The sequence below is a fragment of the Parasteatoda tepidariorum genome, chromosome X2 (assembly GCF_043381705.1).
Source record: "Parasteatoda tepidariorum isolate YZ-2023 chromosome X2, CAS_Ptep_4.0, whole genome shotgun sequence".
NCBI lineage: Eukaryota > Metazoa > Arthropoda > Arachnida > Araneae > Theridiidae > Parasteatoda > Parasteatoda tepidariorum.
In genome coordinates, this window is record NC_092215.1 from 7,609,220 (window position 1) to 7,622,388 (window position 13,169).

The following is a 13,169-nucleotide window of genomic DNA, read 5'->3' on the forward strand; positions in this document are numbered from 1 at the left end:
TGTAGCAAACTAGTAACCACAATTTAGTTGTGGTCAAGAACATATGCAAGATATCCCGTGCTAGGTCATGTGGCAAAGAAAAAGCTCTTTGCAGGTAGCCAAATATGCATTTACTAGAACTATGAAAAAGTGTTTTATTTTATAAAAACCATTACATCCAAACCTGGGGTAAAGCAAACACTTTTTTATGGAAATATCTTATATTTATATCCTTGCAATTTTGACTGAAAAGTAGAAAGAAATCGTCAAACAATTGTATTGTAACCAGTTATTGATTAAATATACTTCTGAGTTCAACTTTATTTCGAATTGGTTTTAATTTTACAGCCTAACCTTTCCTTTCTGGAGAGCAAGTTCAATAGCATGACCTTTGAAGATGTGTGTTCATTAAAGGTAGTATGATTAAAATACGTTATTAAAAGAAAATTAAAAATTTATACATGCATTTGTAATTACATTAAATTATTTGTATTGCAGTATCTTCATGTAAACAATGTCTAAAATGTAAGCACCTTAGTTGTTAATTTTAATCACTAATTCTGGTTTTGAGATTTAAGAATGCAAAATATAAAGTGTTATACTCAATAACATTTTAATACAGCTAATATTGCTGTCTTATAGAAGCTGTTACTTTGCCTTATTAATGTGAGGGTAGTGGAATGGGTATTTGGGGGACAACATATTTTTTGTTAAAATCCCATTTTTCTTCAACTTTGCAGTTTTTTTTATCAGTTGTAATTTTTATTTATTTATTGTAAAATTTGTTTATTTCTGCAATTTGTTTTATGTATTGTAAATTGTAAAAACTGTGTATCGAGTGTCATTCATTGCTTCTGCAGGCATATTTGATATGAAATACCAAAGCCACCTGTCAAGGAAATACATATGGAAAAATCTTACTTTGTGGTTATAATTTAGCAAATTTTAAACAGAATGCAGTAAGAAACAAAAGTTTATGTTATGTTTCCTCTTACTATTTTGACAAAAAAATTAGTACGAAATTGAAATCTGACCAACTTTGAATTATAGAGGTTCAATGTTCTAATCACCCACTTTCTTCATTAAACTATTATAAAATTATAAATAGTATAATGCAACACATTTCCTTTTAGAAGTGGTGATATAGCTAAACTACACTAATCAATAAATGGATGTAACAACAAAAATTTTCATTTTTTAAGCAAATAAATAAAATAATATTTGTTGCTTCCCTAGTAAACAATACAAAAAGTGATTTTATCTTATATTATTATCTTGTGTAAAATAACTTGGAAAATAATTTACAATATTCTATGAATATGGTTCTTTTTAGTGTTTTGTTAAAACAGCACTTTATGAAATGAATCTTTTTTATAAATTTTATTGAGTTGTGTTTAAAATTATATACTGAATAATTTTTAATATCAAGTTATACCAAACTAAATATTATATTTTGTAAGAAAAATGTAATTTCCCTCATTTTATGTAAACATCTTCAACATATCTTATGCTTAGGACACCATTAACAACTTGTTTCATCACTGTGTTCGAATACTAATGGATGGAAATCAAATTCGTTGCATGAATGCTTTACAGGTAACTATGGCCTTTTTCTTTGAATTCATTCTAATTTTCCCTTTTTTATAATACTGAGTCATTTAATTGTTTTCTTAATGTTTGTGAGAACTCTTCTTCATCAGATTTTTTTTCTTACTTAATTGCTACTGCTTCTATTTTGTTTTGTTTTTTAAATATAGTTGCTTTTTTTTAACAAAATTTTTAAAAATTCTACTTATCTTTATATTTATTTAATCATATGCATTGTCTTTGAATAAAAAAAGTTTTTTTTGCTAGTGAGTTATAAAGCTGTCTCTGATTCACATGTGTTAACACTTTATGAATTGTAATTTTTTTCACATTATAAGTCATGAAATAATTTCATTTAAAATTTCTTTTTTTATGAGTACATTAATAGTTATCTTAATGTATAGGATGGAGGCTTGATATAGAAAAATAATAGTTAGGAATTATAATTTAAATTAAGAAGGGTTAACTTATGGGCTTTGTGTACAATATAGATTTCTTTCTTTATATATATATATAAAATATTTGAATTTGAGGCAGCAGATTAATTTTTATTATTTAAAATTAAACCCTTTTGGGTTGCTAAAATTAAGAGTGATACATACCTTTAGTTTGTTTTACCTGGTTAAAAAGAAGTAAAATTGTTTTTTAAATTAAAGAAAAATCTAAAGATTTACTTAATTTGTGAATTTTTTTTTAATAGAAAATCTATATTATTATAGAAAAAGAGACTCCTATTTAAGTCAATCAAATAATTGTGTCATAAAATTTGAAGCAAATATATCTGAAACAACTCTTGACAGTGTTTTTTCTTCTATAATTTTATTATTCTCTCTTTTCTTTTAAAACTGTTAATGCATTTATTTTTATACTAAATAGTGAAACTTGTTTAAAGACTTGTATTTTATTTTTATAATAGACCATGTGTGCCCTTGTTCATGGTGTCTATAGGAAAACTCCTAGTGAATTTGGTTTTGACATCATAGACATTCTTTTAGGTTTCAGTTCTGCAGAGGGGCAAATGCAAGTAAGTTTTAACGTTTTATTTTTTTAAGCTATGTTAAACTTTAATATGCTCTTATGTTTAATTGTGTGGATAGGAATCTTAATTCGTGAATTTTAAATAATGTGAATATGAATCTTGACGTTTGATTTTAAAATTGCATTAATACGAATCTAGATTTTTGATTTTAAAATCGTGTGAGTTCTAATCTCGATGTTGATTGTAAGATAACATGTATACAAATTCCAATGTGTAATTTTTAAGTTTCTTGAACACAAATCATAAGAGTGGCTTTTAAATTGAGTGATTACAAGACGCGATATCTGATATTAAATCATGAGAATACAAAACACGATGCGTGATCTTTAATGTCCCAAATAGCAATCACTGTGTATAATTTTAAATCATGTGAATGTCATTTTAAATCTCATTTGCAGTGGTAGTAAAAAACATATAAATGAATGAATTTTTTTCTTTTTTGTAATAGTAAAAAGATTTCTGCAATGACACATTTTTCGCCAACGGCGTTTATGTATATACTTGTCTGCCCATTGCTAGCATAAATTCGCTTCAAAATGTATTTTAGTAAACTTCTTTCACTTATTCATTTCTAGCTTGCAATAATTTCAATTGATCATTGCTAAACATATTGTTTCTTAATAGTTAGTATATTAAAGTTATTGTTAAAGAACAATTTTTTAGAGGAGATTTAAGCAGAAACAAAACATAGATACAATTTGACAGTTTCATTCCACACATAACCTATACAAAAATAACCTATATCTTACATGGGTGTCTTCATGAATCAAGCTAATCTTATTCTAGCATTCATAATGAGTTGCGATTCCTGGTGCTTCTTCCATAAACTTTCATTTTAAGTGATTCCACGAAATTACTCCCACCTGCAAGGTAGTAGTAAGTTATGCATGCACCTAACCAATATATGTTAGCCGCTTTCAATATAATAAATGAACAATCAGATACAAGTATCAATTACAAGCAAAAATCCCTCACATTAAAGTAGAATACCAAAGTTATTTACAGTAGTAAAAATAGGACTAAGCCTGTAAAAATAAGCTTCACTAAATGACTGAGGAAAACTGCAAGTTAATGCCATTTAAATTAAAAAGTGATAATTGTAAGATCAGTAATTTAGTGGATTAAATCTACTGCTTGCGATTTGTTTTGGATCATTATTTAAGTTAATTAAATCTTTTTGTTTTATTTTTTTAAACTATCAGTTCAATGATAAATCCAGATAGTAGTCACCTCTTAAAACAAGTTACATAGACACAGTCTCACAAGGAACCATTGTTTGGAGGTTTTATAATACTACTATCTTGCTGACACTTTTTCCCTTCTTAAGCACTCTAACCTTTGGACAAATCTCAAACATAATAAGAAAGGGTTATAAGTAAATAATATTGATAAACACCTTTAAATTAGAGATTAAGAAATACTTTGCTGGTAGAAGCAATATGTTTATATGTTTTTAATAATTTTATGTTACTGGCATCCAAGGAATTCTGGACCATACGATGTGATTTATTTGTCCAAAAAGAATGCTTGGATCAGTCATCATTTTCATCCAATTTTTGTTAAGTAATTTGATGTGTATAAAGAGTAAGAGGGTAAAAAATCATAATATAAAAAAAGTTCCTTTTTTTTTCTAAATTTAAAGTGTATTTCATTTTTTTCACTTTTTTTTATGTCCTATTTCTTAAATATTTTGTGGAGCACAGTTTAAGAACCTCTCATCTAGAATATGTAAAAATAATGGAAATCATGGTGACAGACGTGATGATTTTCATCATAGCTGCTTGAAAAGTATCAACTAAAAATAATTTTAAAAAAATGAATGGAAGAACTGCTTGAAAAACATTTAAATTATGTAAAAAAAAGTAAGTATGATAAATTTTTGAAATGTTCATATTCTTTTCAAACATTTTTTTTTCTTTTTTCAATTATCAAATGACACTGAATTTTTAAAATGACGCTCTCATAAGAAGCTCAAAACTCTGATTCTTTTCTTTCTATAACTATGATTTTAAAATTGTTTTTAACTCTAGGAATGTAATTGAACTCAATAAAGACAATATAGGGGTTGGTTAAAATTGTAATCTTAACTGCAAGGCACCAGAAATTATCTAAAATAACAACTAATAATATGCATAAATAAACTAGAATTTGTTTAAAAATCGGAAAAGGCTTACCTGCTATTTTATTCACGCTGAAGGAAAATATTTAAGTTTTTTGTGATTGGACTTTGTACTCATCTGTAACAATTGTTTGATGTAGAACATTATTCTACATAACGTCTATAACTAGCACCTGTTGATGTGGAACATAGCTCAATAGCTTCAACTAGTTATGTGGTTCATGGCAAGACATATCAGAAAATTTTCATTCATTATCTTTATTGCTCTTACACAAGTTTATAATAAATTGAACTAAAAGTGTGTTTATAAATTCTTTTTAAAAAAAAAATTTCCGTGTACACCAGAATTGTTTTCTCTGATAGCTGCAGTAAAATAAAAATAAATTAATGAAATTATGAAAATCTTCTCATTAAATCAAAAATATTGTTAGAACAGAACTCACACAATTTTGACTGTATTTTTAAATCTGTATTCACTTTACAAAAACTCTACTTACATGTTTATCAAGAAAAATTTGTTAATTATTCATGCTTCATATTGAATATCTGCTAGTTTTTCTTCGCCCCAGATAGTAAAAAAAAAAAAAATGTACACTTTTAATTAAAATTGTTGCACCTTCCATTTGATGCTTTGACCTGTAGCCTCTGACTTTCCAAAATTTCTTTTGCCTTTTTTTATATTAGTACTCCATTTTACAGTAGTATTTCTTGTTGTTACAGGACAATATCCTTAGAACAATAATTCTAGCTTCAATAAATGTTTCCTGCTTCAGTTTTTCTAAATTTGAAAGTTTTAAAATGTTCATTTGCTATTTCCTTTCTACCATTTAGCTTATTTTTCACTTATACTTTGTTTTATTCATTACAAGTTTCTATCTTAAGTCTCTCAAACTTAGCTTTTCATTATGTGCTAGATCAATTATGTCAACTTTTTCTTTTGCCATTAATTTTATCTACTTTGAAACCATGATAGATAACATGTAAAACGATATGCAAGCATAAAACTACACTTCTCCACTTTTTATGGACTAGAAACAACCCATACAAGAACTTAAAATAATTAAAATGGTCCCTTCGTAACACATGGGAATTTTTTTTAAATAAGAAAACCACTGTTCTTACTGAATAGTCCAAACATTTTACCCTTTTTATTTCATAATTGAACCTCGCTCCCCACAAAATCTGAAAAGAAGTTCCTGAGCAGTAAGGGATCTTCTCTATCTATTCACAAGAATTCCTTTAATGTAAAATTTCTTGTGATTGCAATAATGCCGCTTTTTTCAGTATATATTGGTCTCTCCTTACTCAGAAGCAACAATCATGATATAAGAGAGAGATAAACAGCCTAGCAAAGAAATTTTCAATTTTTATTTTACATTCCTCTACCTCTATCTTACTTTTTGGAAAAAATTTCTGGTTTCCTTTAATAGTGTACTCAATTAGGAGGTAAATCTGTTAAGGTTCTTAATCAACCCAGGACAAAGACAATCGTCCTGCAAACAGAGGCGTATGTATGGAAAGAAGCGCCTATGGCAAATCTCTTACTGGCGCCCTTCCTAAAATATTAATATTCTTTTTTTTTTTTTTAAATTTTTTTTTTGTCCAATGCAAAATAAATGCATTGTTTGAAGTATTCGACAATATTGCAAAAAAATTGCATTGAATTTTAAAAAAAAATTTAAAAAAAAAAAAAAACGAATTGATAAATAAATAAATATTAAATATAACAATAAAATTATCTCTTTTTAATTGTTATGCATTCACGTGTATTCGAAATCCTCATTGGTAAGAAATAAAAATACCTTTTCTACCATATTTATAGAAGGTTCTATTGCGTTTTTTCAACTGTCAATAAAAATTCTAACAAGTTGTTTAATTAAGCACTATTATATTTTAAAGCTTTAAAAATAGAATTTGGTAACAAAAATACGCGCACACGTAGCTCTGAGTTAAAGAAGAACTATTATATAACCGGATGATTACCCAACATTTTCAAAATTAAAACTGAAGGAATTTGATTTTTTTCAATAATCACGCTTCGCCAACATCAAAACAATAAAATAATCGTGATATAATAAATTCATTAAACATCACAGTGCAAATAATTACGATTTGTTGTGATAGTTACAAATAAAATAGCTGCAATCAAAAGATATATTTTGGCTAGTTTATTTACTGTTCAATAAAAAAAGACCGATGCTCGTAATATAATTAAGTTTCACAAACATTAATAACAGATAGCATGAAAGAATATACGCATAAATACATACAAAACACTAATAGCGACAATAATACATTCTTCATTGAGAAATAAATTAGAGGAAGTTAACGTTTTAGTTTTAAGAATATCTAGAAATAATTATTTTGCAAACAGTTAAAAAAAAAAAAAGGCAAGAGGTAAAGAAATAGACCAGAATACGTTCTGGTATATTTAATTAAGAAAAAAAAAATGAAAAATTCTCTATATAAAATTGAAATTCATTTATATAAAATTAAAAGAGTAGTATTTATTTAATCTATTTTTTTTTCAAGGAAAGGAAGAAAATGGCAATCTGAAATAAAAGAAAAAATATAGGAGAAAGATTTTCAAAATTTTGTGTCCGAGAAATAAGGAAGCGTGCTCCATAACTCGAAGACAGTTTGATAAATGTTAAATAAATATAATTTAAAAATTCAAAACAAACATGGCTTTAAAAATTAAAAAATTCTTTTTTTTTTCAATTTGTAGGTTGTAGGATTATTGAAATTCACATTTAAAGCATCAGAATATAATAAAAATTGTGAGTGAGTAATACTTCTGTAAAAAAAATTTTTAAGAAAATGCCAGCAACTGACGATATGTTTCTCAATCTAACCATTCAAAGGAAGAAAAAAAATCGCACTTTTCGAGTGGTTAAATTCAAAATTTATCTATTAATGAATAAAAAGAAAAACATTTTTAGGTAGTTGGCAGCTGCTGAACTTAATGAATGTTACTTACTTAATATACACAAAATTATTTACCTATCGCAATTAATTTTCAGGAAATTTAAAAAATTATGTCCTCAATAGCATTTGAAATGTCAACATTTGTTGTTTTTTTATTACATATTATTTTTAATAATCAAGCATTAACAAGTATTTAATTATACAATATATAATTATTAATACCAAAAAATCAATGATTACTTACAATCAAGGATGAAAATCCTACCACTTAAATAGTTGAATGAATTATAAAAAGCTGTAACCCATCAAATTAGATTATAAAATTCCAAAATCCCAAAGACTTTAAATATTTATTCTCTTGAATTAAATTTTGAAATAACAGCTAGAACGAGCAGAATTTTTCATATGAGCGTGAACACCTAACAACTTATAATTACGCCTGCCTTTATTTTTCAAAATAGTGGGGTGTATTCATTGTTAAATCCCTTCATTGGTTCAAATTAGTTGATGAGCCAGGCAGAGGCACCTCCTATTTTTAGTATTTCACACTTTTGCGGAGGTGGTTCCCACCATGGGTGTCAAACATTTCCTGTTTTGGAAGGATTTACGCTAATTTACAGCAGGGGTTCTTTTTGAAATCTATTCAACAGATTCCGAAAACGTTTTTCAAAGAGATTTTAACCCCTGATGAAATTGAAGATTTACAAGCATGAGACACCCTATGGTTTTTACATTTCTCTGTCCCCTGGTCATCACCAAAGAGCTATCTCTGCCTGAAGGGGTTCCATCCATTTCCTCCCCAGTTAATTGCCTTTTTAGAGGGACTACAGTCTTGCAATGTGATATGAAGAGGAGGAACAAATTGTTTATCTTTTCTCTTTGCTTATGGTAGTGGAAAAATAAAGAAAATAAAAATTTATGCAGGGATCATGGATTCTCTGCATTCTGGCCTTTTTTTATAAATCTTTTCCAGTTTAAGAACGGGGGACATCTTCAAAAGAGAGAGTAAAGTCATGGTGGGATGCACTATGGGAGGTCTGACTTTCCTTTAGACATAAGAGGGGAAAAGTTTCTTCACATTTTTCACCTACTTTTAAACATCCTAAGTTTCGTTCTTTCGCCTTTCATTTTTTTAGTCTGTTATATATTTGGTAATTTTTTCATATAGATAAATATTTTAAATTGAAAGATTCGGCTTCTTTATTATAGCTTAGTTTTAATGTATGGTAATTTCAAATATACATAAATAATATCAAATAATCTAAGTCGAAAAGCATTTTTTTAAAAAAATTATTTTAAATTGAAATGAATATCAAAGTAAACTATTCTAAATAAAAATCAATAAATATTTTTAGGATTTGTTTTCTGTTCTTATTATTGAAAAGTACATGATTTTAAATAAATACGTTATGCATTGCAGAGGAAAAAGACATTGATTTATATCGATATATTTACAACTCAAGAGTTATAACATCATACATAGTACAGGCTAAATAAACATTTGAACTATGGCATAACTTACACTAGTACATAATAACAACATACATTCTTAGTACTAGTATATAGTCTATACCTTTATAATTTAAATTATTTTATTTAGTGAATTATTTTATTTTTATATATAACCATGATTTTTTGAGGCTATTTCAGTGTTTTTTTTCCTTACGCAATATTATAGTTTGACTCTGTGTTAGTTTCAATAAAGTCTAAAGTCTTATAAATAATATCTTGTTTCTTTATGAGATTGTGAACTTTAAAACTTAAAACTCTTATGCGTGACTAACCCTTTTGAATGAACATTATTAAACTGTTTATTTTATAATCATTTATACCTGAAAAAAAAGTTTTTTTTCTTCGTTTCTTCAAATAATTTTATGTTTAGTTTATGCCTTATTTTTCATTTTTAATTGAAAAAAATGAAATACATAATACACTGAAAAGAGAGAAAAAATTAAATTCTCCATAATTTTTTAAAATGAATAATGAGCTTATATTTTGTCTTTTTTTTCCGTATTAGCTATAACTTAAATTCTTTCTATTACAGCTTTGACTTGTTGTGAAGCAATGATAAGCTTCATTTTCGAAAATTTTAAATTCATTTGAAATTATATATGTGGTCAAAAGACTTTTCGTAAAAGGATTTTGTTAAAAATTATAAATATTTTTATTGGAATGTATTAAAAAGTTACCAAAGGGAGTAATAATAATTATTAAAAACTAAGCATTATTCTTTAAATTGTGATATTGTAATGAAAATTTGGTTTTTGTTTTTGACGAAATCGTCGTAAATATAAAGGCAGAAAAGAAAAAGATATTTTTTTCATTTATTTATTTTAATATTTATCGTGAATGTATTCATGAACATTACCAAATTATATTTAATCTGAATTGTTTGACGATCGTCACCTACTTTGTTTACGATTAGCGGTTCCCTTTCATACTTCACTGCCCCTGTGACAAAGAGTTCCTCAGAAAACGATGCTTTCTTTTCGAGCACAGGTGAAAAGGTTAAATGTTGTATGTGCTTTATTTTAATTCCCCCCCCTAACTCTCTCTCTCTCTCTTTATATATATATATATACAGTCGGACTTCTATTTAACGAACTTTCATTTTCCGAATTTCTCTATTTTGCGAATTTTTTCGAGGGACCAAGAACATTTTGGAAATTTCTTCGTAAAATAACTTCTAAATAGCGAAGTGAATTTTCTATTTAACGAACTTTTCTTTGAGATCCATTTTCCCTATTTCCCAAACTATTTCAGAACATTTTAAAATTGTTAACGCATTTCATTGGGGAATGACCTTAATTTGATTTTCGAAGTTTAATCACTTTTAGAGAAAGCAGCAAAATTTCGTTCCCTTTTCAACGAACGAAAAACTCAGACTAAATTAATAACGGATTTTATCAATAGCAATTAAACGTGAGAACGTGCGTGGTAATGTATGTTTAAAATTACTTTTGCAATAAATGCGGCTATAATTTAATACATAAATTGAGATTTTTTTAGTTGAAAATGTATGTAGCATGATAGTGTAACACTGGATAATGTTTTACTCTATTCTTGCTTTTCATGCAGATTTCTTTTATGGTTAAGATTTATGAGAGAATAAATGGTAGATACTAGTTTACTAGATAAAGGTGTATCATTTACCATTTTAATCTTGTCTAGTGTTTGTAGCGGCTTACTATATTTAAAGTAATAATATTCTTTAAAAACTGCAAATAACAAGAGACAACTTTTTGTAATCGAATCTTTATTTTTCCCAGTTAAATTGCTCACTTGAGTGTTTACATATTACGGGGAATCCCCGTCTGAAGTGTAAGTAGAAGTTATTTCGGAAGCGTTTCTTGATTTTATCTATAGGTGTCACTACCACAGTGTGACGAGGTTAAAAACCCGACATCACTACCACAATGTGACGAGGTTACCAACCCGACATCACTCCCCTACCAGTAATGAAGTTACGTTACTTGTAGTACACTTGTAGTTACTTGTAGTACACGAGTAGAATACATATTAATACGCTTAATTTTTATACAAATTATGTAAATCAAGAGGGAAAACATAAAGAACAAAACATAACATTTAAGTAAACATTTCAATAAGAGTCAGTAAAGTCTTTAAATCGAACAGGAAGTCTAACTCGTCTTCCACAACGTGTTCTTTTCTCAGGTTGTTGTTCTACTTGTTTTTCTTTACTTGGCACTGGAACGGATGCAAGATCATTTTCTGAAGTTGGAGGCAAAGTTTCATCAGGTTGCAACACATACGCAGGTTTTAGTCTACCGATGGAGACATTAACTTGCTTGTTTTTAATTGAAATTAGAAAATATTTTGCGTTTCTTTGTAATACTAAAAAGGGTCCTTCATATGGGGGTTCAAGTGGTTTTTTTACTTTGTTGATCCGGAGGAACACATGCGAACAAATATGCAAATCTTTCGGGATGAAAATTTTTTGTTTACATTTTAATTTGGATTGATAGGGCTTCAAGAGTGCCATCTGATTTCGAAGATTATTAACAAAATTATCATTAGATATTGGCAATTCAGATTCTTCAAAAAATTTGTCAGGTAACTTAATAGTTTTACCATAAGCCATTTCAGCTATTGTAAACTTACAGTCATCGTGCATTGCAGCTCACAAACCCATTAGAATTGTTGGCAATGTTTCTGTCCAGCGGAGAGAGTTATGACACCAATGTGCGGTGTAAGCGCTCAATTTTTCCGTTACTTTGAGGATGGTAAGAAGTTGTGTGGTTTATCTTTACACCACATAATGAAGCCAAATTTCGAAATAGTTCTGAAATGAACTGAGTTCCTTTGTCAGTAATAACGCGAGAAGGAACACCAAATCGGGTAATCCAATTTTCATAGAATGCTTTTGCGATACTTTCAGCAGTGATATTTGATAGCGGTACCACTTCCATCCAAGAGGTAAACCTATCAATACACGTCAAACAGTAGGTATATCCGTTAGAAGGTGAATAAGGGCCAATTAAGTCAATGTGCACTACACTACATCTTTCATCCGGTGCTTGAAATTGTGCATATTCAGATTTTGTATGTTTTGTGATTTTATTTTTCTGACAGTCAATGCATGTTTGAGCCCACTGTCTAACATCTTTTTTTATTTCTGGCCAAATGAATCTTTTAGTCATTTCTTTTACGGTACTGCGGATTCCAGGGTGAGCTAATCCATGAATTGCACTAAACATTCTCATCCGAAAGTTTTTAGGTATGAATGGTCTAATATTTGAAGTAGAAATATCGCAATATAAGAGTTTTCCTGATGGTAGCTGGTGTTGTTTAAATTTTAATGAATTGGAATGTAATTTTAACTGTTGCAGTTCATCATCATTAATTTGTGCATCTGCTAGCTGGTCAAAATCAATAACAGGTGAATCGATGTCTTCTATTCTAGAAAGCCTGTCTGCAACCACATTGTTTTGACCACTTATATGGCATAGGTTAGTAGAGAACTGTGAAATATATTGCAAATGTCTTAGCTGTCTTGGAGAGGCTTTATTATTCTTTTGTTTAAATGCGTATATTAAAGGTTTGTGGTCGGTATATATTTTAAAATCACGACCTTCAAGTAAGTGTTTGAAATGTTTAATAGATAAGTATATACCCAAAAGTTCGCGGTCGTAGACGCTATAATTTTTCTGGGCATCATTGAGCTTTTTTGAAAAAAATGCAATAGGTTTCCAACCATTTGGTTCTTTTTGCTGAATTACTGATCCAATAGCCCAATCAGAAGCATCTGTGAGAAGTGCCAGAGGGTAATCCGAATTGGGATAGGCCATTAACGCTACTTGAGCAATATCTTGTTTACATTTTTCAAAACTTTCTTTGGTTGCATCAGTCCACGGTACTTTGCGTCGATCCTTTTTTGTAGATCCCTTCAAAAGTTCATGCAGAGGAGCTTGAGTTTTTGCGGCATTCTTTATGTAATTTCGATAGAAATTAACCATTCCTAAGAAGGAACGAAGTTCATGTATAGTTTCAGGCAAG

The 13,169-nt window shown here is 28.4% G+C and overlaps 1 protein-coding gene across 6 annotated transcripts in view; it reads left to right on the forward strand.

Annotated features, from left to right (window-relative positions):
• Positions 1-13,169, forward strand: part of LOC107440967 (armadillo-like helical domain-containing protein 3) — an 86,354-nt gene that overhangs the window by 12,075 nt on the left and 61,110 nt on the right. For 5 of the 6 annotated variants that reach the window (XM_016054069.3, XM_071188418.1, XM_016054068.3 and 2 more), the window contains exons 4-6: positions 328-393; positions 1,495-1,575; positions 2,483-2,590. In XM_016054069.3, coding sequence (XP_015909555.1) covers positions 328-393; positions 1,495-1,575; positions 2,483-2,590 — 255 coding nt within the window. Of the gene's footprint in view, positions 1-327; positions 394-1,494; positions 1,576-2,482; positions 2,591-10,919; positions 11,412-13,169 lie in introns of those variants that run through there. The other variant, XM_016054071.3, reaches the window with a different exon arrangement.